Genomic DNA, 24,638 nt, shown 5'->3' with positions numbered 1-24,638 from the left:
GTCGGCCACCATTTTGACACCAAGCAGACGGCATACATAGACGTAGGACGGGAGAAATGATGGACAATATGTGGAGAAATATGAACGCTGAGATGATGCAACAGCAGTTTGTGGATATCTATGGATGCACTAATGTGTTGGGACTGAATATTTCACTGGACTTAGCTCGTCTGAAACACCAAGTTTATTAAAAGTGTTTATTGAACCTGCAGTGGTCGTTGTATCTTGAAATGGTCTGCATCAATGGAACCACGAGGAGCGCAGCTTTCTAATGACAGGTTGTATGATCACACCTGTCTTCAACAATATGCTCCAGTATCCTTCAAGATATACAGGGCAGACCAAGTGCTGACTCTAATTGTCCGTAGGTTTGAATATGAGCATTAATGGTTGCATCCTGGCAGTGTGAACTAGCAGAGGCTGGACTAGCAGCTGGAGACAATGAACAGGTGGAGGACAAATTAAATATTGGAATGAAGACATTTCTTTTCAATATTCTTTATTAAATACTTTTCTTCTTCCCTTTGTACACGTAATTATGAACAACATACACTTCATATAGCACATACAGGTTTGATTCATTAGTGTTCTGTCAAAGTGGCATTTTAACAACACATTTCTGTGGCTTCAGCCAGATATGTTGCACTTTTTGGTTTCTGCTGAGACTTGATTCTTCAGACCCTAGAACTCGTCTCGCTCTGGATATTTAACTGAGTTTGAATCCAAGAGTGTGACTTTGTTAATGTTGACTGCAGCTCTGATGGCAGATTTCATAGAGGTCTCAATCCAGGCGTGAGGGAAGGCCGTGTGTTCACCAGCAAAGTGCACCCTGCCTTCATGTCTGAACAGCTCCTTAGAGTACTCTAAATGTTGGTAAGGTGTGAAGAGAGCGAAGGCGCCCAGGCTGTAAGGATCATCGCTCCACCTCTTCACCACCACCCCTGTGCACAGAGACTTGATGTGCTCGCCGTGGATCTTTGCCAAATCTCTCAGAGCCAGCTCTTTCAGGTCTTCATCACTGGCACCTAGGAAGAGGAGGGAGTCATCAGACCAGGTGTAGGAGGCCAGGAGGACGCCGATGGTCTCATTGGTCGGGAAACTGTGGCTGGGGTAGTAGATAAAACGAGAGGGTCCGTCAGTGATGCTCTTTCCTCCTCGGATGCCGTCATCTTCCCAAAACTTCCTGCTGAAGGTGAGGATGATTTTGGTGGAGCTGTCGTAGTGGACCCCTCTCAGTGCCTCCGTCTTTGGGTTGGAGAGAGGTGGATCAAAGTCGATGAAGAGAGCTGCCTTGGCTGTGGTCGTTACCAGGACGACGTCGGCGGGAAGGTCAATAAAAGACGAGTGTTGGTCTCTCTGGTACGATACAATCACACCTTTATCTGACTGACTGATGCGTTTGACCTTGGAGTTGAGGAGAATCACACAGTCACTGAGCACGTTAAGAAAAGCTTTGGGGAAAAGGTCCGACCCACCGGTCACTTCTGAGTACCTTAAAAACACAAAGACAAATAGATGCTGTTCTTAGAGAGCAGTGTGAATTTGTAAAGCTGCCATGATATGAGTTTTACTGAAGATAATTCATGTAATGTGAACATGCTGAAGTTGATCATGCTTCTTCAGCTTCTTCTGGAACAGACTGAGTTAACTGATCAGGTGACATCGTCTCACATCAGTCGCAGACCTCTAAATTGCACTGAATCAAAATCGTATCGTGGCAGACTTTGTGATATCAGCAAACATCGTATCATTGTACAAACAATCGCTATAAAATCACATTGTAAAGAAACGGATGATTTACACCCCCAGTGACGACTGTCCCTTTTTCTGGCTCAGGGTTTTATAAACTGTGCAAAAAGCTATTCCCATTTTGATGAGTTGACAGTGTGGAGTGTAGAGCCTCACCGAGTGTCATCATTGATATCAGTCTGGTCATAGATCATCTCACTCAGCGCTGTGTACATAAGGCTCTGTTCATTAAGCAGGTCTCCGATCATCCTCACTGCCTCTGGACTTAGACCTCCTTCTTCTCTCAGATACTCCTGGTAAATAAACAGAGTTCCATGTCATGCAGTCCCAGTGACTCCAAAGACTTATCATTTGTTAAAAACAACAATTTGATAAGATGTTGTCCTGTATTTATGCTGTTTGTTATGCGTCAAAAATAATGCTGATGATTCTCATTTCACAGCCTTTCAGGACACAATGTTGTGTTTTACCTTCACAGAATAACGGTCATACTTTTTCAGTGCGACCCAGTAGCCATGTGTCTCCACCTCATTTTTTACCTGCAAACAAACACAAGGAAAAAGTCGAGTGCACTCATGAAGTCATCTGAATAATCCATTGAATATGTGGTGTTTTCATGAGTATTCACATGTGTGTCATTCAGTCTCTGTCTCACGTACTGCTCGGTTGTAGATGGATGGTATTTTCTGGCAGTATCAGTTGCATCGATTGCATCAAGCTGGCAAAGGGGCTTGTGTTTCCATCGCCGCCGATTGGAGCGGATAAATTCCTCTTACTACTGCAGAGTTATTTGACACCAGTGTGAATCCTGATTGAAACCTTTCTCATTAAATACAAAAGCCAGATGTTGGTTAGTGTTCGTGGGTTTTTGTCTGGTAGGTACGGGGCTAAAAGATGCTGAATGTTCAGTGTTGGTCGACTGGGTTACTTTTGTCTTTGTCTGATTTTCTAATAGCCAGGACTTTAAACACATCTTGTTTCAACCTTACTGGTGGGAGAAGCTTAAAAATCAGTAAAATTCTGACCTCTGTGAGGACTGAATTTGCTCAGGTTGAGGCTTTTTATTGTTGAACATGCTCATTTATGCTGTTGGCCAGTTACTAACTATGATGTCAGTTGTGACATTTAATGGAACCGATACCCAGACAATCCAAAATGGTGGAAGCCATAATATTAGCTATGTCGCTCTTATTTTATATATACCTTCTATGCCAACGATATCTTGCTCAACAAAATGAGCCCAGTCTCACTCTGAAGTTGTCGAAATCCGGCGCTTGGGCAGTGACTTGTGGCATCAGGAACCAACGTAAAAAGATTGTCCTTTAATGTCGGAATGATACGTGGCTGGTTGCTGTTATATTTTAATGGTGCACGGGGGTGTCGGGGGAAACGCGGCGGGGCAATGAAGAAAGTTAAGGCAGGAAAGGGTAGATGGATCGACCAACCGCTGACTTTCACCTGAGAGAGCAGTGTTCACGTCCCGTGAGATTATAAGGCCATGTCATATGTGGACGTGGAAAGTCCATGACCAAAACACCAATATGTGATGGCGTCGGAGTGAGAATGTGTGGAGAAAAGCGATGAACACATTTGTTTGATATATGTAAACGTGTTGTTTGGCAGCAGCTTTTTTTCCAGGGATGTGTGATCTTCCTTTATACCTTCTTCAAAGCTCGTTGTAGCAGCTCGTCGGCTGACTTCCCTTTCTCACTTGGCCACACGTTGTACTTCAGAACGTCAGGGTTTGATTGGACCGTGTGTGTTTTCTTCAGCACTCCATTGACATAGTAAAAGGTGTTGGGGTCATCCATGATGAAGTCATTTAGCTTGACCTTCAGCTTTTTAGCAAACCAGAGAACGATGCTGTGGACAGAGGAGGTGATGGTGGCAGAGTTAGCGTGTGGTCTTTTTACGCCGTGTAACATCACTACATCATTTCTGAAGTCTTAGTTAATACCAAACAAGACAGTGACAACCACTGGCAGCCTCTGCTGGCCTCAACAACAAAATGTATGTACTGCTGATTGACATATTGAGTACGCTATACCAACTGTACAACCTTTAAAATAGCTTAACTGTTCATTGAAGGCCTGTGCAGTGGTGCAGGAGAGCAGGTGCTGATGAATTATGACGAACAAACAATATGAGAATAAAAGTACAAATAATACGAGTTGTGACTTAACGCGTCGATCCAGCAGCTTCTCTCTGTGTTTGGATTCTTTTAGGTTTAATTTTCTTCTTTAAATCAGTTGGTAGCATCTAGGTCTGAGCGGTATCTCTTTTACACAGTTGTTGCAGTCTGTGCGGGGGGGGGGGGGGGGGGCTGCGTGCACATGTTCACGTAAATCCTCAACTGAAATTGAAAAAACACAAACTCACTGGTGATGACTTGGGATCCTCATGGCTCCCAGTTCAGCATACCAGCCCTCTTCTTCATTCCTGTGGGTCTCCACTCGTCCTCCAACATGACCATTAGCCTCTAACATGGTCACCTTGTCAGAACAGATATCACGAATACTGTTAATACCACTCCTGTCGATATTGCTGCTGATGTCACTGGGAAATGGCATTTATAACATCAGTTTGCTGGATGTACCCTGTGTCCTGCGTCCTGCAGTAGCTTCGCAGCCGTCAGTCCAGCCATGCCAGCTCCAACAATAACGACATGATGAGATGTGTTTATGTGCGGAAGGCCAGTCTTCACAGTCTGCAGCAGCTCGTCGTAGTCTTTGTCCCGCAGACAATCAGCCAGGTGTTCCTTCATGCTGACGGCGGCGGCGTGGCTCGCGTACAGCGTGAGCAGCAGCACACTGACAGCAACTGAAACACACACACACAGAGAAACACTCCTTTATCAAAGCATTTTAAACATCTATTGATTCTTTTACCTGAAGCACAGATACCAGGGTGTAATAGAGTTTTATAGAGCCAAAGTCCAGTTGAGCTACAAGACATGAGACCCTTCACTGTACTTGACCTCCTTTTATCACATTTACAGATTTAAAATCAGTCCAAGAGTCAGAGATGTCTCTTCCAAACACTGGGCCTCATGTGAGAAACAATATAAACACATACTTCCTCTCATTTTTGTACGTCTCCATGATTAGTTCTGATTTTGCTCTCTTCACAGGTAAGAACGTTTCTTCACGAGTGGTCGAGAGTATACTCACCGAAAGACGACGGAAGCATCTTGTTTTTAAAGAATCCACGAATTGTTCGTCCAACACAAGGAAACTCTTTGAAATTTAAGGAACATTGAAAATATTCAACATGATCTCATCCCAAGTCGTCGCATGATGCCGATTTGTCAGTGGCCTTTTACGTCTACATATTGAGTCTATTCTCATTCCGAAGTTGTCGGTGACTTCGGCCACCGACGCTTAAAACCAGTTTCCGTGGTGGTATGATACGCCGCCGCTCAGTCAGATGGCCCCTAACTGCATACGAATTGCAGCAAAGCCTCCTCAATTTCGGCTGAGCTAACCTTAAAGTGGTCTAGTGGAATTCATTGGCCTGGGAAACACATGGCATGTCAGAGTCTTATACCCTCTGACAACTGCTGAGGTCAGAGAGGGTGTGACCATTATCTTCAGCTAACGTAACAGCAGTTCTTCAGAGGAGCTAACAGAGCACTTTGATCAACCCTATCTTGTCACGTCCTTGAACATGTCCATTGTCCATCGAAGGGTCTCCATTACATAAACCTGAACTGTTGCATAATTTGTACAGACATTTGCATTATATTATTAATTTCAGGTTTCGCGTTCAGGTTTCACTGAAGCAAAATCTTCATGCAAATTGCAGTCATAATCTCTGTGAGAGAAATTTCCATCAATCACAATATAAGAAAAGATTTGCTCTTATTTTTCTACATCTCCGCCATTTGCTGTTATTTTGCTCTTACTTTGAGCAGTCTTCTTCAAATTTGAAACAAGTGTTCATTGATAGTGTGCCTACAGCCCCACAGTGTCATTTACCTGCTCAGATGAAGCCACAGACAGTTATTCATCCTGAAACACATTTTTTATTTTATTTTAGGCAAAATCTTTTTACTGACTTCAGAGGCCCATTACTCTGTCTCTGTATCACCTAGAGTGTTTCTGACACTTTCACAAGAAACTTCAGGGAGTTTGCTTTCTGGCAAGACCTCATGCATGCATGTAGTCAGAGCGGTTCAGAAGCTACAGTCATTTTAATTTGGGTATGTCATTTTAGGTGTTTTTGCTACAAAATGGGGGTGGAGTGCAAAAGGTCAGCCACAGGAAATGAAACAAGTGCAGCTGGAATGATTAGTCAATTGAGAGATTTACAGAAATATTTTCTAATGCAAAACATCTAATGGTTCTCAGATATGATGACCGACTGCTTTTCCTTTTATTCTTTAATTACATTGATTTAATATGATGATTTAAACGTTCCTGTACGGAGTACCTCTACTTACATACATGACTTACATGTTCAGTGCAGGACTTTAACTAGTAACAGAGTATTTTACAGGGTGGTATTAGTACTTGTACTTAAGTAAAGGATCCAAATACTTGGTCCACTGCTGCTGCTGCTGCTGCTGACATGAACAGCATCACAAATGTTTTTGCCATTGCTCAGTCCTTGATTATTTCTTTCTGTAACTCCAGTGCTGACACTCTGAACAATCACATTTACTTTAGTTTATTTAACAGCAAGTTCTGAACTTCTTCTTCTTCCTACAACCTTTTTTAGTGGCATCTCAAGTATTCACACACGGGACAACACCTGCTACTACACAGTGTTTCAGGCCGTCAGTTTGATTGGGAGACAAAGAAATGTCCTTTTTGATTTATGTCTTTCAGATCAGAGCAGCGTGGTGGAAGAGACACAACACAATGAACCCTGACACCCACGCACTGTAGACGCCTTTTGTTTAGGAGGGACGGGATGTTTTGTTGGAGACAGCAGGTCAACAGTATAAGCTACATAGAGGTGGTACGTGTCACCTGAAAGCTGGAAACCTAAAGATTAATCTGAGGTGTAGCTCAGCACTGTGGGTCAAGCTTTTATACTCATATATCTGTAATGAACAAATGTACAGTTTGCACACAGTCTCTTTCAAAATAAAAGCACTACGTCGGTGCAACACCGCCAACTGATGTTTTGTTTTCCTCCAACAACTCACGCATGTGGTTACGTTTAGGAAAAAGGAACACGGGACATGAACACCTCTCTCCCGGGTGAAAGTTGGTGTTTGATTGGACTCATCCACCACAACTCGGACTTTCGCCGCCTTAAGCTTTGCTCTTGTCCTACTGCTTTTCCCCGTCACTGCCGAGTGCCGTTAAAGTGTAACGGCAACCTGCTGCGCATCATGCCAACATTAAAGGGCAGCTTTTTTCGTCAGTGTCTGATGCTGCAAGCCCCAGAACTTTGGAGTGAGACCGGGTTTCCTGAGAGGCTAGCACAACATGGATTCCTTGGGTTTCATATGATGCCAGTATCATCACTGTAGCTTTAAAACTCAGCCATCTACAGCTTCTGAGAGTCAGGCAGCAGCGAAAATAGCATCATGCAGTTAAAAACAAATTAACGTTGACAGCTCCGGAGAAATTTAAGAGAATGTTGCTTGAGGCCTTCTGTGACATCAATATGAAGTCCAGTAAATGTGGTCCTGTCCTCATTTCATCACAGTCACAGCTCCTGGGTTTCCCCAACTGTACCCGTGTAAACTTTGTGCTGAAAAAGCAGAAGTAGAAGTCTTCAATGGGTCTGAGTCACAGACGAGGAATAAATGGAGGAACTAAGGAAAGGAAATGTGCACATTTCATATTCTGCTATTCAGACAGACACCACACGCACAGTGGGGAACTAGCTTCCTGTGCAGCGCTCTGGGACTCGATGTCTCGGCCCATCAACTACAAACCAGGTCAGACTGACGAGTCCAATAAAAGTCCTGATCACAAAATTAGGTTTGTCACTGAGTTAATGTTTTAAAGTGTCTTCAGTCTTACTTCAGCCAGAAAATACTTACATAATTCCCATTTTGCCTCGTGCAGATCCATGTCAGTTATTAACCGTGTCTCTTTTCTTTATTTGATGACATGGAAGAAAAACACTTCTGTCTGACAGCGTGTGTCTCAGTATTTACACTCACTTTAACATTTAATGTCACATGCTGACGATATTATTCACACAAATACAGAACGACTTCAACAACAGAAAACCTGCACAGAACTTTAAGGAGAATATAATCAGCACGTTCGATGCCCTAGGTGAGCCAGAAGCTACATTTTACAAGATTACACTGAACACATCAGGAGAACGTTAAAATGTATCCTCACCCAGTGCTCATTTTTACTGAGTAGAGCTTGAACGCTTCACAATGTAAATCAGCGCAACCTCCATGAGCTGCTTAGAGGTAACGATAACTAGCTGCTAACTGCTAACAGCTAACTGAATGAGCTCTCCTCCTGCTGATCCTCTCAGCAGTGTCGTGGTAGTTGAGTCGTTTTGACATGATAACAATACAGCGTGTTTCAGCGTTCATGTGAGGTCACGTCAGATAACTCCGCCCCCCCAGAGAGCAGGTAAAGTGTAACGGGGGGGGGGGGGGGGGGGGGCAAAAAAAAGGCCTCTCTATTATTTAGTGGGCTCTGACGTGCAGTTCTGTTGTTGTGACTTCATGTTGTATTTCAGAATAAAAGCTTTCACAGTTTTAGTAAAAAATAATAACGCTCTTCACTCATTTGTGGCGCCCCCTGTGGGTGACAGTGCCTTTAGCATTCACCTGCACTGCCTCTGACACGAGCCGACACCATATAATGATGTCAGGCTGTTACTGTGTGAGGAGCTTCAATGTCAGCACCCGCTGCTGGAGTAACCTGAAATCATGACCTCTTATATGCACACATATATAATTATACACACATATATCACTGGGATTTTTTTCTAACTGGCTTCACAGCAAACAGCATGACTTCCTGTAATTTCATCTTTGTATTTTTATTATTTTTGTAAATCAGGATTTGGTATTAAAGACCGCCACCTCAGAATCAGCTGATGTAGAATAACCGGTTCGGTCCCATGATCAGTAAAAACCCTTAACACTACATCATCGTCTGCGAGTGTGTGTGTGTGTGTGTGAACTCATTTCTTGGGAACGCTGCCAAAATATGAACTGAAAGCAGGAAATAAACAAAGCATCATTTCAGTGATTGAGTCATCCTGGGTTTCCTTTGCCAAACCACAGCCTGCCTCATATTTCCAGTGTTAGCCAGACGAAGGTGCGGCACCTCCGGCACTTCTGCTTCTCTGACAGATCCATACTTTCACTTTGGCGTGTGATTTGTAATTTGATCCTTCTGACAAATTCAGATTGTTTTTTGTAACAAAGTGACCATTAACTGCGTCTCCCTAAAGGCTCGGTCACATAAGCATTTAACGTAGTCACATTTGCGGTTTGTACTTGATGAACTGAGAACAGGTTGAGCAGAGTGCACTTATGAGAGCATGACATTGTGTCTGTGGACATCTGTTTTTAAGCAGGAATTCATGTCTTCAGGAAAAAGGCACTTGGAGTACACTGCACGAGCTGTGTGTGAAACCTGGCCCTGCACCAAGACTCAGCTCACGAGACTTTATTACAGCCTTTCAATCAATCAACCAAACTTTATTTATATAGCACATTTTCATGCAATAAACTGCACCACAAAGTGCTTCACAAAATAAAAAGACAAATGCATCCTGCGTCCGGACTGCGTCCAGACACGACGCAGCCCGACCACACCCACACCCGGCACCATCATGCCCTGATGGAAACACATGGTGCCAGGCGTAGATGTAGTCAGGCCAAATCACATCCAGACACAGTCCAGACACGAGACGCACACCAGCGCGAGGTGCAAGGACCTGAGAGAACCGAGGAAACGCCATCAGTGGTTTCCTCACTGATGGCGTTTCCTCGGAGATAAAATATAAGTAAAGCCCTTTTCACACAGAGTGTGCAAAGCGCAGACCTCTGCCGATGAACCCATTCATTGTGTATGTGCTATCGTGGCGCAAAGGCATACTGCTCTGCCGCAGAGCTGAGCAGCACGCGAGAGGGCGCATGTCGTGGCGTCTGCGCGCAGCCAGCCTGCGCTCGAATTGAAAAAATTTTAATTTCACCGCAACGCACTGTGACAACACCTCAGCGCGTCCAATAGCAGAGAAGAGCCTGAAGTAGACCCGGAAGCGGTCACCATGGAGCTGTAGCTCCTGAACGAGCCTGTACTCCCCCAAATCCTGTCTTGCGCGCCTTGCTCTCCGCTTGCTCTGCGCCCTACCCCGCGGTGGGCGCTGCAAAAATCGCGCTGTGTGTGAAAGAGGCTTAAGAAAACCTAAAAAATAAAAGTGTTAAAAAAATAGATGGAATAAGAATAAATAGAAATAGCAATAAAATATATAAATAGAAATAAAAAATAAAGATAAAATAAAAAATAAATAAATAAATACATAAATAAAAGTATATAGATAAATAGATAACTTTAAAAGCATATTAGATATATGACTAAAAGTTATCAATAAGAAATAAATAAAGGATTTAAAATATGACAATGATAAAATGTCTAAGAAAGACGTGGGCCGTAGTAAGAAAAGGACGCCTCACCGTGGGCTTTAGTTCTAACACCTGGAATAATTAACTACCAGAGGACCTGAGGGTCCCAGAGGGCTGATCTGATAAAGAAGAAGGACCAAGACCATTAAGAGCTTTAAAAACTAATAAAAGAATCTTAAAATCAATTCTGAAGCCTTTTTCATCACTTCTGGGTTTGCTGGGCCGAACTTGAAGAAGCTTTGCTCTAATGCGTGTGCAGTTAGTTTAAACTGCTCCGTTTACTTTAATGAAAGTGAAATAATTCATGTCTTCATCAGGGCACACACAGCTTTAACCCCTCATTCATTCATGCAGGAGCAGACAGTTGAAGCCAGATCTATCAGCCTGGTCAAAGTGACGAGGACCCTGATAAACACATGACATTTGTGTCACAGACCAATAAAAACACAAACCCCTCTGACACACACATGACCTTTCTACTCTGTACTCGTCGTTACTTGTCACGTATCTTCTCGTCAGGAACATTCACACGTTCATGACCCACGCACTGCTTTCACGAGATAGTGCACATAAGACACTGTTAAAATCAGACTCAGTGCTTCAGATAAACGTGACACCATTAAGATAGCAGCTGACCACAGTGAGCGCGTCTGAGAGCTGCAGCAGACCAGTTCCTGTCAACAGTTCTCACACAGAGATGGAACCAGTTGGTTAAACTGACAGACCATAATAAACTGGTGCTTTTTAAAAATAGACACGCGAAGTCAGATGAAGACTGCACGACCACATCAGTGCAGTTTAAAACGCTTCACATGAACTTAGAGCCGTGTCAGTCCAGCTCATCCACTGATCTCACACATGTACAGATGGCTGCTCCAACTTTATCAACAAATTGCATTGTCTCTCAACTCAGTGTGTTCGTCCATTATTATGTTTTATTCAAACATTATTTGTACAGAAATTAACATTCATTTGTGATACAGTGCTAATTTCATTAACAAAAACAACGATGAAAAGTATTCAACAACCTTGTTTTTTAGTGACAAAGACAAGACGTCGACAAGTTAAAACTAGATCTAGATAATGAAAGCTATGATAACATCAATGTTTCATATTTGTTGATGAGACGTGTCAGTGTTGGACAAAGAGCAGAAGGCTTGCAGTTATTTTCTATTGCCACATGAGTAGTATGAGCTCGGAGCACTGACAGGCTGTAAACTCCAGTAAATAGTCTGCACCAGGATGTTTGGGTTGGTGCGAGTTGTGAGCTGTAATTCAGCAGTAAATAATCAGCCGTGTGTGTCTGACTGTGGATGGTGGAGCTGCTGAATGAATCTGTGGAGTTTGTTAGTTGCAGCGGTGGCTGTTAGCAGCTAGCTCCGCTTGTTAGCAGCAGAGCAAGCAGCCACCCGCCTGTCTTTAAATCTCTTCCCCACACGTCTCCACTCAGTTTGGACTGTCTGGAGAAGGTCAGCATTTGATTGGTGTCTAACAGGCTCATTTATCTGTGTAGACAGTCTGAAATCAGATCAGTTTTCTGTGAATGAGCTCAGAGTCCAGTTTTAATCTTTGACTGTAACATGTTGCAGATGAAGAAAGAATTCAGGCTTTAATCAAGTTATGTTTCTGCTTCTTAACAGTCACATGGATAAGTCAGAGTTTACAATGAACCTGGGGACAAATCCTAGTTGGCTCACATTAGTTATTTGTTGAGAGCATAAATAGAGAGATGTTGAGCTTTTCAGATGATGATCAGTAAGTGTGTGCTTGTAAATCAGCCCTTAAACCTGTCACACACTGCTGGAGACATGACACACACATAATCTTATACAACCTGTCACACACTGCTGGAGACATGACACACACATTATCTTATACAACCTGTCACACACTGCTGGAGACATGACACACACATTGTTAACACATCATCATTAAAAGTCTAAAACGTGACTAACACTAATAAACGTTTTTGTCTTAAGACTAAATTCTAAAAGCTGCTAAAACAAACACTGATACCTTTGAGTATGGGGCTGTGTTACTTCTGTGTTTTCACTCATGTCATGGCGTTGCTAATTCGGGTGCACTGTGTCAAATGGTGAACACGTCTTTTCAAGCTCCCCCTTTGATTAGCAGTCACCCAGCAGGCTGTAAGACACATCAACAACACACAACAAACACACATGACAAAGTGCGTCAGGGTGGTGAAAACAGAATTCATTGCAGAAATGTCAAGTTACAAAAAAACATGAAAATATTTCTCAAAGACATTTTTGAAAACATGGATGCTTCACACACAGAAGATCTATACAATCAGCACAGTTTCAAGATTAGAGTCACCAATTCAGTATCTGACCAAATGTCTCCCCTTCTGTTCCTGAGATATGACGTTAAAACATGATGATGTCACAGTCAAGCTGACCTTTGACCTTTGACCTTCATTATTTTATCCTGTTAGACATTTGTGTCAAGTTTGGTCAGAATTAGTGAATGAATTCTTCAGTTATGGACAAAAACCCACGCTGACACGGGGAGAACACGCAAACTCCACACAGAAGGGTTAGGGTTAGAAACCCTGTCACTGTGACGCAATAACGCTACCCACTGCTCCACCGTGCTGCCCATATACAGTCAATGTACACCATGTCACAACCCTCATGTGACCAACTCTTCATCACAAGTTTTCCAGTGATGAAACTCTACCACCCATCCCTCATGATATGAATGTGACTTAAAGATCTTACCCACTGGACTGTAGAGTAAAAGGCACTGTCCGTTAAAGATGGGTTGGTCCCTGCTGAGGGAACAGGTGTCGCTGTCGTGGTAGATGCTCCTGGTCCTGCTTTGAAAACAGATGAAATGATGTCAGAATGTTGGCAAATATTGACTCAACAAAACATCCAATGACTTATTTTCACAGTATTGGTGGTGTGTCTGATATCAGTTTCCTCCCAACATCAGTCACCATTTAAACTGCGTTCCACTCAAAATGAGTCTCACCCAGTTGTTGAGTGTCATCCAGGCCCAAGGTGTAGTAGACGGGTGCAGACACCAATGCATCATCATCTGATGGAGAGAGACAGTGTCAGTCAGCTGATGGATGAATATATCAACATCATCTGTGATGATGCTGCAGATCAATATAAAATTGAGTTGGAAAATGTGTTTGTTTCCTTGAATGTTTCTCATTGTATCACGACTAGTTTCACATTTTGGTAAATACTGGTGATACTAAGCTTTATGCCAAGATAAGCTAATCACGTCCTCGTTCCAGCTTCACACTTAAAACACAGATATGTAAAAGTTTTCTTATCGAAGGCAGAAAAAAGTGAATAAAAGATAAAATGTCAGACTGCTCCTTTAAAATGTGGGGAACTCTGTATTATTTATGTTGGACCTCACTGTTTTGTGGGGTACCCCTGGGCTCAGTTCTGGGTCTTCTTTTGATTTTGTTGTGCTCTGATTGTATTTTTTCTAATTACTTGGATTTTTTTATTCTTTATTATGCAGATGACACACAAATTTATATGTCAGATGCCGTAAAATATACCTTAACCCAGTGGTTGATTTGGGCCACGATACCATATGATACGATATGATATGTCTGAAACAAACAAATGCAACGTATTCGTGGTTTGCAGAAATGTACAATGCCAACATTTTCATGTCGGTGCTGGGCTGCTGTTGGGCGGCAAAAAAGAGAACAAATACAGAATGATACAGAAACTTTAATTTTACATTGAATGCATGTCCAAAGTTATAGGAATGGGTAACCCTTTTGTTCTGTGGCTAACTCATAACCTCCACCCCACATACACTGAGGGGCCCTTGTCTTCTCTGTGGTTGTCTGTTGTGGTTTGAAACCAGGAAGCTCAAATTATCAGCAGCACCTACATGTCTTACAAGACAAAGCCAAAGGCAAACAAACTGTGTAATTATCATATAACTTTTTACGCTTGATACACCATAGTCATATTTTAAATCTGCTACTGGCATTAGTACTAAAGGGTAAGGCAGTGAGTTTGTAAAGCAAACAATACTTTCTAAAAAAAGATTAAGCTTTTAAACAGATTAAATATACGACGTAGATGTTGTTTGCTGTGGTAGGTGCTAAACATGAGATAGAAACGTGTGTATAAAGCAAAAATAACACTGCCTGGTGACGTACCTTTCTTCTTCCTGTTTCTTGTTACGGTAGCATACACCCCTTTGTCTCCACCAGCTGCACCGGCCTCTGCAGAGACTGAAACAAATAACATGCATCAGTTCACATAACAGACACTGCAGACAGACAAACACAAAGACAATTAATTCATTCATTACTATCATTTTAATTTGCTTCCTTGTCTGAAGCACTTTGTTGTCTGGGTTTTTAACAGAGCCCTTAGACGGATGGTTTGCGTTCTCACCTGTTTGGTCGACAGCTGAGCTCGAGCGGAGAGTCAGTGTGGGCAGGTTGTTCAACACTGCAGCAAAGAGGAATAATAACGTCAACATAAGATGAAGGTATCTGAGACAGCAAATACAACAGCCTCCACACTTTGTCCTCTTTTTTCTGTACTTTGTTTTATGACTGCAAATATTCAGACTGTTCTCATGCACTTTGTGCATTTTCCTTTGAAAAGTAATGCACCAAAATTATTGCACATCCCACATGACGATGAGCCTGTGTCATGTGTATAACTCACGTCTATTGGAAGGCTGCGATTGTGTGACCAATGCGCTGATGGGAGTAACGAAGGAAGCAGTTCAGTTAGGAGGCAGGGTGGGGCGGTGAATGAGTCACAAGACAGAGGACTTTCCCCTGGAGACCAGTGTTCAGGACCTTTTGAACTTTGAGTCATTTTAAGTTACGTCTTCACCATGTTTCTTTTCTTAAATCTAACCACTGTAGCTTTACGTTACGTTACTTTACATTAAGGATGTATTGTCATTCATGGGCTACTAATAAATAGGATCATATGAGCCATTGTGTGAGGATATTTTGAAATGTCACACTGATTGGATTCACTTATAAAGTGAACAGCCGACTGTTCGCAAAATTAGAGCAAAACTATTATTATGTCCTTAAATTCTGTGGCATATAGAAGAGTATATTCACAAACCTGTTTTCAAGTAAAGTTTCACAAAGTGTTTTTATTTTTACTTTTTTTTAATAAGTGGGTCCCCTTTTTCTCTTTTTTGTAATTTAATTATTTTTCTGTTTTAATAAGTGAACCCCACTTCTTCTTTTTTTTCTTTCTTTTTTGGCCAAATCTGTTGCTGGGTGTGTCAAAGTGTAACTGATGTCAAACAGTTGCAGGTGAGTAAAGCAAAAAAAAAAAAAAAATGAATTGATTAAAGAAAAAAAAACACTTTAACTTCAGTTTTTTGACCCAGATCTTATTAGTGAAGTGTAAATCCTTGATATGCTTATCTCACAAAATAACAGTTCAGAGATTCCCTTACGATAAAGTTCACTCTGAGCGCTTTAAGCAGCAAAGTTATTAGAGAGACGTGGTCTTTAGAACTTGGTTTTTGGAGTGTGTGTGTGTGTGTGTGTGTGTGTGTGTGTGTGTGTCTGTGCGCGAGTAGCTTGTTATTTTCTGTCTATCCTTGTATGCTGTTTTTATCTGTTTTGCTATTGTACTTTATTTTTTACTGTGACCTGCCAAGGGACTACAGACGCGAATTAGCTTGAAGCTATAATCTGGTAAGGTGCATCAAATGGTGACATTTATGTTTGAGCTGTATATTGTCCCTTTTAAATAAATAAAATTTAAAAAAAAAATGTGTCCGTACCTCTGTTCCAGTAACGTTTGCCGAGGTGAAGTGCTCCCACCACCATCAGCAGAACCAACAGTAACAGAGTCGTAACGATCCATGGTGTAGAGCTGGAGGTGGTGGGAGTGGTCTCTTTGTGATCTTCTGCAGTGACAAGAGTAGGCACTGTATCTTAGTATAGCTCCTGCAAGGACACTGATAGAAGCCTTGTAAATCATTTCCCTCTGTGTGCTCTCTTTTCATGCTCTTTCTATAAGCAACAGTTTTCTGCCAATAAAGTTTAATCACAGCTCAGTCGGACCAAATGTACAGAGCTGTAAAGTTGTCCACCATGGTAGCAGTTAGCTGCTAGCTAACCGTAGCTAACTTGTTTGTCCATTGTTTGGTCTGTGACGTAATAGGTCAACAGGAAAAAGGTCCAATACTAACAAGCTGAAAGGGGGCATATCTCCACCTATCGTAGAGGAGTCGCACATACTTGGCTCAATAAATGAATTCCCCTCCTGTGCTTGTATACTGGGACAAGGACAGTAGGCCAGTTAGATGTCCTCGTCCAGCTGGGACTGTGGCTCCACTTCACTGTGACTGGAAATGTTGGAAGTTGGAGCAACAGAGTCAAATCAAGCTGACCTCAAAGATAAAAGACGTCTCCCTTGCGATATCAGCACCCTTATTTCAGATATTTAAATCAGCCATGTAAACTTTGCCTGACGGGACTCTGACGGAACTTTAATGGGGAATTAGATTCAACAACTGCAGCAGTGTTTGTATCACAATGCAGAGATTCACCTGTGACAGTCAGCCAGCTCTCTGCTGACTCTCCAGCTCCAGAGATTCTGCACCTGTAGAGTCCTTCATCAGACTTGGAGACATGATGGACGGTCATGTTTCCTGTAGAGCTGCTCTCTTTGGAGCGGCCATCTTTAAAGAACTCAGCTGTGAGGGTTGAGGAGGTTGTCTTGTTCCTGCAGCGCAGAGTCACAGCATCTCCCTCCTTCACAGGAAGGGCAGGACTGTCCAGGATCACTGAGCCAGCTGAACAACACGTGTTTGATATTTATGTCATGTTAAACTGAATTTATGATAAATCATGTTGTCTTCATGCAACGTTTCCCAAACCTCCCCGGAGGACCTCATGTCCTGCATGTTCTAGATCGAGCCTGTTTACACCCAGAATATGTCATTGATGCAGAGCGTGGTGGCTGATTTGACGACAATGAGGTAATGCTCTATAACTAACCCATGTTGAGTTGAGTTAGACAAACAGCGTGTCTCAGATCACCTCCTTCATTCTGTAAGTGCACTAAGTGTGTTCACACTGCACAGTACAGGAACATGCAGTGTACTACTGACACACTCAGAACGGTCCAAAAGTTGAGTGTGGAATGACGGACACTTCTCAGCCTCAACGGTCGCCATCTTTGTGACGTAGCAAACAACACAGAGCCTGTTAGCTCGACATGGTTTTGCACCAAGTACCAAAACTGTTGTTGAATAGAAGTCGTCAGTGATGTTTGTGTGTCTGTGATGATTCAGTGCATCAACCATAATGTGAGTGCTAACATTAGCATTCCCTAACAAGCTAATTTGCTCTTAGCCATGGCGCGACATTACAATCAGCACTGACACTGTGGTGCAAGTTTGGTTTATGTGTGGGCGGAGGTAGAGGTCAAATATTGGTGATAACGATCCACCGTCTGTTTGTGATCCATCGTTTGAAAAGAAGAAGAAGAAGCAGCAGAAGAAGAAGAAGAAGAAGAGGTGAAGGTGAGTGCAAGAAGGCAGTGCACGATTTGAGACAACACCACCCTGCTGAAATGAGTGCACCACACAAGCAGTACACGAGAATAGCGAGCACGTTATTGAGCAGCTAGCAAAAGTGCGGACATTATAATTGTGAGCGGGGCAGCAACAGAGTGATCAGTTGCTCACTTGTGTTTGGATGGCAGAAACACATGTTAATAGCAGGTGCAAACACGACCTTAAATGATGGGCTTGTTATCAAGCAGCTTCAGGGCCTCATCATGAGTTGATGATTGAAACCATCTGTGTTGGAGCAGGGAGAGATCTGAAGCATGCAGGACACGGGGCACTGCAGGGAAACGCTGTCTTAATACAAACGTACCAGTGACAGTGATGTTGACGCTGTTGCTCCTCCTCCCTCCTCCTTTACCCTCACACCAGTACTCTCCACCGTCTTCTGGAAAAACATTTTTGAAGGTGCAGGACGACCCTGTTGACGTCAGCCTACTGGTAGATTTACATGAGAGTTCCTCTCCTGTGGGCCCCTCACAGTGGAGAGTTACAGGTTCATACTCAAAGAACTGCAGTCTGTTTGGGTCGACATGAAGCACTGCTGATTCTGAAACAGAGGAGGACAAAACAGAATCACATTCAAACAAACAATATATCAATGCATAGAAAATGTTAACTTCTGTGAACTTTTATTTATTTCTATGAACCATAAAGTGAACATATTCTCTGTCATTAACACTTGACTGCACACATCTGCCACAATGGTAAATGATTTAACAACATAAATGAACAACTGACAGGTTCTCACCAACTTCCTGATCATGTGCACCCAGCAGGAGCAGCACGTTCATCACTGAGGAGACAAAGAAGAGCAGCTAAACATCAGAGACACGTTCATGGCGTCCATATGATTTATCCACTCCTACAGCTGCTCTCCAGAGTCACTGTGCTCTCTCTTACTGAGACACAACAGTTAACATAAAAATAAACAGTTTACACAAAGAGATCACAGATTCTTCATCATTTAGTTTTAATCGACAGACTCAGTACTCACACAGTGTGACGCAGAGAGCCGTGACCTCCATGTTGCCTCACTGCTGACTGACTGAGCATCACACTGAAGTGTCAGAAGCCCGTGAGAGGTGGTCTCTTCCTGTGTGGCTTCAACCTGCTGTTGATCATGCAACACTAAATTTATGCTTCAACCTGAAGACCTTCAGAGACAGACAGACAGACAGACAGACAGACAGAGCTGCTGCCTCAGTGGTTCAGTTAAATATCAGTGGGTGGAGCCAAAAACCAAAGACTTAACCCTGAGAACCAGGAACTTCAACTCATGATGTATAAAACAGGAAAGCTAGATGATTAAATAAATGACTGTCCACAGAGGCAGGTGTGACCAACCTGACCACTAAAATGCAAAGGGATCATGGTCACTGCAATATCCTGAGATACATCATTTCCTCAGGTTAACATCTTCTCATATGATCCTGATGCCTGATGACGTAGACGCAGTCACTTCTGTGGCAGCTCTGCTCAGTTTAGCCTCCTGTGTCTGTTCTGCAAGTGCTGGCGGGTCTTTCTGTGGTCGGTGTGACTGTGAGTCACTTGTCGAGAGGAGGAAACTCACCACTCTGCAAACTGTCCTGCTGCCTCTTCTGCCAGCTGACCAGCTCGAGGTTTTCTGCTGTAAACATATCAAGGTGATTGTGGCGCTGCTTACGGTCTGACACCTGGTCACAACCTCAGCTGAGCGCTGTGGAGGTCCACGCACATCAACATCACAAACACAGAATCTACTGTGCACCCTGCAGTGTGAACCTTTAAATCCAACCTCAAGCTAAAGTGAGCACAGAAGTTTCATCAGCAGTGATTGCCTCAGATATACTGTGTCTGTGATGATCTCACACTGAAGGACTTTTATGCATCGTCCTGTTTCATGTTGTGTTTTTGCTGCTCTGTTTATTTATTTGTTTGTTGTCTTCCTGCCAGGGGACAACAGATGTAAATTAGCTGCTAGCTCTGAGGTGATGAGGTCACAGGTTTCCATAAATACATGCAGACAAACTGGAAAAAAACACCATCAGTGTGTTGATTTCCTCTTTTCTTTCTCTCAGTGTTTCCCCTGTGGTTCCTTCCCTTCTTTTCCCTCACCCTCAAACACACACACACACACACACACACACTGGACAGGCCCTATTCTGCCCCCTGCTGACAAAAACAGTTCATCCACAGGAAGAATTTTATTACATTCTGTATGCTTCAATAAAAACATGCTACATAGCTTCGCTCATACATGACCTTCAACTGCAGTTAAAGTTTCAAATAATGTTGCACAGTTTTCCTCTTTGCTTGTTTTGACTTGCTGCATTTCAAAGCACATCACAGCTTTACACATTTCACATGACATGTTTCACGTCAAGGTGTAGAGACACTGTGGTCAGTCTGCAGAGGGTGTCACAGAGTGTGAAGGTGGATCCTTCAAACATGAAAATGTGTGACTTATGTGATTTCTGAGAATCTGCGGGTCTTGATGCAGTCACAGCACACGACACCTCTGCTCCTCCACCCTGAGAAACAACAAACAGTCATCAATCACTGAACAGTACGTCACAGAGCAGCAGGAGACACAAGTGCCATCTTTCTACCGACATACTTTGTGTTGTTTGTTGAGCAGAGGTCTGCAGCACGGCAGGTGTCAAAACCATCCGCCATTCTTCCACTTCCACATGACGCTCATATAATACATCATTTTAAAGATGTTGACATGATCCAAAGAAACATACAAATGTTACATATTTCAGCCAGGACCCACAAAGAATACTTTAGTTCCATTTGCAGCATTATATTTGGCCCTATGGCTCTGTTCTGGGGGGCCTCTCTGCCCTTTGATACGCCTACATAGAAAGGCAGAAAAGAGAAAGAGCAGCAGCAAAGACCCCTGGGAACAGAACAGAGCAGCATCAATGACAAACAGAAATGACACTGATAAGTCAGACACGGCTTGTAAAGGAGGAGCTGTGGTGGAGTCAGGTTGCAAAGCAGCTAGCAGAGGAAGCAGCAACAGTAGACAGGCCAGTTTAAATAGGGCGCCATGAATGGGATTTAGAAAGGAATCATGTGATCTATCAGCTGACTCCCTTCCATCAATCAGCTGATAGATCACTTGAGATCAGCTGATGTAGCTGGGATGCCCGGCAGGATTGATCCAATCAGATCGATTCAAACCTGAAATCTACTTGTTTAAAGGAAAAACAGGATGATGTCATCAGATAAGATCAGATCATCCAATCAGGTTTCTTATCTGGATCAAACCTCCAGTTTGTGTCGTTCAGTTTGAACAGGATCAGGATTACTCTGATCCAAAACATCAGGATTACCCTGGTCCCCCAGTAGAGGGCCGGATTCAGACTGAAATACAAAAACTAGTGATGGACAAATGAAGCGTCATGAACCACTTTCTTTATTTTCTGACTCCACCAGATGGCGGTCTTGGTTTAAAGATCAAGGTTGACAGACTGGCAGTGAAGTGTGCTTTCAAACCTTTGTTGAACAGACAGCGCCATCCAGTGGCTTCAAAGAAAAAAGACATTAAGAACATGTGCATATAGACTTCAGTTTTGTCTGCTGTGATCACCTTTAACTTTCTTAATGTCCCTTTTTAAATGAATGTATTGACTTTATTTATTGACTTTATGGCTCAATTTATTGCACATTTCATTTCTTTATAATTTTAATCAATAAAAAAATCACTTAATTATATATATATATATATATATATATATATATATATATATATATATATATATGTATGAAACACAATGCAGCATAATTAAACATTTGAAATAAATGCTTGAAAATATATTATCACAGAAATACACTCCTGAAACTGTAAATATGGTGATGTGAAAATGCAGTTTATTATTCTCATAACTCTGTTTATCACTTCCAGTTTTCTACTTTTTGAGTTTTGTTAGTGACGGCCACAGGTCAAGCCCAGTGCAGATAGTGTGTCATGCTTTTTCCAGTTTTGAAATAAAAACACTTATTATTACTCTGTGCTCGCTGACCTGCCTCAACATTTGAAAAATGTTTCAGTGTTGTGAAGATGAATTATTGTGTCTTTATCATGACAGAGTGAGTGAGGTAAACATGGCTGTGGATAAAATAATGAATTTATTGCTCATGAAATATTCCAGGAAACAGGTGGTGTATTTATTTCATTTTTATTTTGTACCAACACAGAATATATATATATATATATGTATTTGTATTTTTCACTTTCTTTTTTTCCAACACAGAACATTAATTTCAACTTTAGAATTACAACAATATTTAGCAAGTAGAACTAGACCTGCTTTCCGGCCACCAGATGGTGATATTTTCACCATCTTTACAAATTGGTATTGCTGCTTAGTCTGTTAGACGATAGACTTTATTTATTATTTTATCCACTTTGTGTCAACTGATTTCATTCAACTTTAATATCATCAAAAAAAATCCGTTCATAACTTTTTGAGTTATTTTGCAGACAAACAGACCAATGCCGGCAAAAACATAACCTCCTTGGTGGAGGTAATTAAGGATGTCTTATTTTGTGTGGATGTTGGCGCCCCCTGAAGCCCAGTTAAAGTACTCCTGATCTTGATTTGGTAACCCTTAAAAATCTGTACTACCTGGATCAGAGTGATCCTATCCAGTTCTTTTTGAGCAACTGGGACAGAAGTGAGCTGGATCACATGATCTATCGAAGAAAATAAAATGGATCACCAGAACCAGATTGTTATCCAGATTGAAGGACTGCGCCCTGACGATCAGATCAAATGTTTATAATAAGATTTGTAGAGACAAACAAGAAGGTTGTTGAGCACCCAGATGAAGCATGACAGGATGTTTACTGCTTTATTATCTTATCAACAGAACCAGCTTTTAATAAACTCTGTCTGTCATTCAGCCTCTTGTATTGTATTCTGCGTGGACCTGAGGTTTTGTTGTTTGCCTCTGAGTTTCCCACCGTGAAGAAGTGCCAGTAGCAGCAGCAGCAGCGGAGCCATCAGCACAAGAGGGATAATGTTTCTGAAGATGAGGATCGTGTGATCTGACGAGGGATGAGTCTCTGCGTGAGGTGCTGCACGGACAACAGGAAGTTAGTATGGTGACGTCATGATACACAGTGAATCTGGACCCTGAAGCTGCACCAGTTGGGAACCACTGAACCAGATTATACCTCCTTAAAGGCAAACACATTTCATCAATCTGCTGAGCATCAAACAATAAACAGAAAATGATTTTGTCTTATAACTCCTCAGTGTCTCACCTCTGACAGTCAGCCAGCTCTCAGGTGACTCTCCAGCTCCAGAGATTCTGCACCTGTAGAGTCCTTCATCAGACTTAGAAACACTGTTGATGGTCACATTTCCTGTAGAACTGCTCCCGATGGAGTGGCCATCTTTATAGAAATCAGCTGTGAGGGTTGAGGAGGTCGTCTTGTTTCTACAGCTCAGAGTGACATCATCTCCCTCCTTCACAGGACTAACAGGACTCTCCAGGATCACTGAACCAGCTGAACAACACAAGTTTAATGTTGATTTTACATTAAACATGAGTTAGAACAAATCTTGCTGTTTGCATCTAAACATACCGCTGATGATGACGTTCAAAGAGTTGCTTCTTTTCCCCCCTCCAGCCTCGCACCAGTACTCTCCACTGTCATCTTGAAAAGCACCTCTTATGGTGCAGGATGACTCGATCAACGTCCCCCACTTGGAAACACCACAAGTCGAAATTCCTGTTTTGCCCTTCCTTGAAATGTTCCACCCAGTCGAGCCATCAAAGCCGATGCATTTGAAGGAGACAGGCTCATATTCAAAGAGCTGCAGTCTGGTTGGAATGATCCAGAAACCTTCATCTGACACAGAAAACCACACGGAAAGAAGCTGAATTGAATTAACACTACAGGAACAACTCTGTACTGTTTGTTGAGTGGTGTCTTCTTCTTAGCTTTTACACACAAACAAAGCTACTCACCAACTCTCTGAGCATGTGCACCGAGCTGCAGAAACACAGTCACCACTGGAGAGACAAAAGAACAGAGCTCAACATCACACAGAAACTAATAATGCATGTTCTCTGTTAGTTTCTGTCTTCTTAAACACACGATGGGAGAAGTAAAGGATTCAGCCACTGCTAGATGCATCGTCCAAAATGGAGTAACTGGCCGGGGGAGGGGGGCAGCCTTTAAAGCTGAAAACTCAAATCTATGATGCCAGATGTCACTCAGACTTTCTTGTACATGAAACCTTCATGATGCCATAATTAAAGTATCTTATCAATCACATCTTATTTAAAATCGTCTCTGTAAATGTGACAGGAAGTGGAGACGGAGTCAGTACTCACACAGTGTGACGCAGAGAGCTGTGACCTCCATGTTGACTTGCTGCCGACTGAGCATCAGACTTAAGTATAAAAAGAAGGTGAAGCGATGTCTCGACCTGTCTTCCTGTGTGGCTTATTTCTTCTGTAGGTTTCTTGGTTTAATTTGAAAACCTTGTCTCTGACACAGAGCTGCTGTCATGGCAGACTTACATGTAAGAAACTAAAATAACTGATACTACTTTCTTCAGTGTCAGCGAGGCCTGAGAAAAAGTTTCCACCAATGCTTGCAGCTCTGTGAGACATATGTAGGCACAGAAGTGCGTTGAGCTAGATGCTATTGTTAGCATGCTAATATGCTCACAATAACAAGGCTGACATGCTGATGTCACGAAACATGAAGCAGTGCCCTCTACAGACCACTTACAGTGTAGGA

General features: G+C 42.4%; 3 protein-coding genes across 3 annotated transcripts; all 3 read right to left on the bottom strand.

Annotated features, from left to right (window-relative positions):
• Positions 1-482: 482 nt before the first annotated feature.
• LOC117246508 (L-amino-acid oxidase-like) lies at positions 483-5,283 on the bottom strand. The gene is made up of 7 exons (XM_033610455.2): positions 4,920-5,283; positions 4,346-4,569; positions 4,129-4,241; positions 3,411-3,612; positions 2,220-2,288; positions 1,906-2,042; positions 483-1,492 (listed from the first exon to the last, which is right to left on the bottom strand). The coding sequence occupies exons 1-7, from the start codon at positions 4,936-4,938 to the stop codon at positions 682-684; spliced, it is 1,575 nt and encodes a 524-aa protein (XP_033466346.2). The 5' UTR covers positions 4,939-5,283; the 3' UTR covers positions 483-681.
• Positions 5,284-11,232: 5,949 nt separating this feature from the next.
• On the bottom strand, positions 11,233-19,056 carry LOC117246444 (low affinity immunoglobulin gamma Fc region receptor III-A-like). The gene is made up of 10 exons (XM_033610336.2): positions 18,885-19,056; positions 18,639-18,683; positions 18,201-18,437; positions 16,865-17,110; positions 16,094-16,219; positions 14,722-14,778; positions 14,481-14,555; positions 13,313-13,378; positions 13,057-13,154; positions 11,233-12,460 (listed from the first exon to the last, which is right to left on the bottom strand). Exons 1-10 carry the CDS (start codon positions 18,913-18,915, stop codon positions 12,449-12,451), a joined length of 993 nt encoding a protein of 330 aa, XP_033466227.1. The 5' UTR covers positions 18,916-19,056; the 3' UTR covers positions 11,233-12,448.
• A 3,377-nt stretch (positions 19,057-22,433) lies between these two features.
• On the bottom strand, positions 22,434-24,300 carry LOC117245754 (Fc receptor-like protein 5). The gene is made up of 5 exons (XM_033609236.2): positions 24,227-24,300; positions 23,858-23,902; positions 23,472-23,738; positions 23,148-23,393; positions 22,434-22,958 (listed from the first exon to the last, which is right to left on the bottom strand). Exons 1-5 carry the CDS (start codon positions 24,279-24,281, stop codon positions 22,777-22,779), a joined length of 795 nt encoding a protein of 264 aa, XP_033465127.1. The 5' UTR covers positions 24,282-24,300; the 3' UTR covers positions 22,434-22,776.
• Between the last annotated feature and the right edge of the window lie 338 nt (positions 24,301-24,638).

The sequence above is a fragment of the Epinephelus lanceolatus genome, chromosome 22, assembly GCF_041903045.1.
Source record: "Epinephelus lanceolatus isolate andai-2023 chromosome 22, ASM4190304v1, whole genome shotgun sequence".
NCBI lineage: Eukaryota > Metazoa > Chordata > Actinopteri > Perciformes > Serranidae > Epinephelus > Epinephelus lanceolatus.
Note: the sequence above shows the minus strand (reverse complement) of the source record. Positions and strands in the feature narration are given on the sequence as shown.

What these genes read in the sequence shown, in the direction of transcription:
- LOC117246508 (XM_033610455.2), bottom strand. An exon ending in TACAACGAGCTTTGAAGAAG is followed by an intron (nt 2,289 to 3,410) that starts GTATAAAGGAAG and finishes GTTTGTTTGCAG; the next exon opens with GTAAAAAATGAGGTGGAGAC. An exon ending in ATGACCGTTATTCTGTGAAG is followed by an intron (nt 2,043 to 2,219) that starts GTAAAACACAAC and finishes TTTATTTACCAG; the next exon opens with GAGTATCTGAGAGAAGAAGG.
- LOC117246444 (XM_033610336.2), bottom strand. Translation starts at nt 18,915, where the DNA reads ATGGAGGTCACGGCTCTCTGCGTCACACTGT. An exon ending in CAAACGTTACTGGAACAGAG is followed by an intron (nt 14,779 to 16,093) that starts GTACGGACACAT and finishes TCTTTGCTGCAG; the next exon opens with TGTTGAACAACCTGCCCACA. An exon ending in GGATGACACTCAACAACTGG is followed by an intron (nt 13,155 to 13,312) that starts GTGAGACTCATT and finishes CTGTTTTCAAAG; the next exon opens with CAGGACCAGGAGCATCTACC.
- LOC117245754 (XM_033609236.2), bottom strand. Translation starts at nt 24,281, where the DNA reads ATGCTCAGTCGGCAGCAAGTCAACATGGAGGTCACAGCTCTCTGCGTC. An exon ending in AGCTCTCTGCGTCACACTGT is followed by an intron (nt 23,903 to 24,226) that starts GTGAGTACTGAC and finishes TTGTCTCTCCAG; the next exon opens with TGGTGACTGTGTTTCTGCAG. An exon ending in GAGCTGGCTGACTGTCAGAG is followed by an intron (nt 22,959 to 23,147) that starts GTGAGACACTGA and finishes TTGTCCGTGCAG; the next exon opens with CACCTCACGCAGAGACTCAT.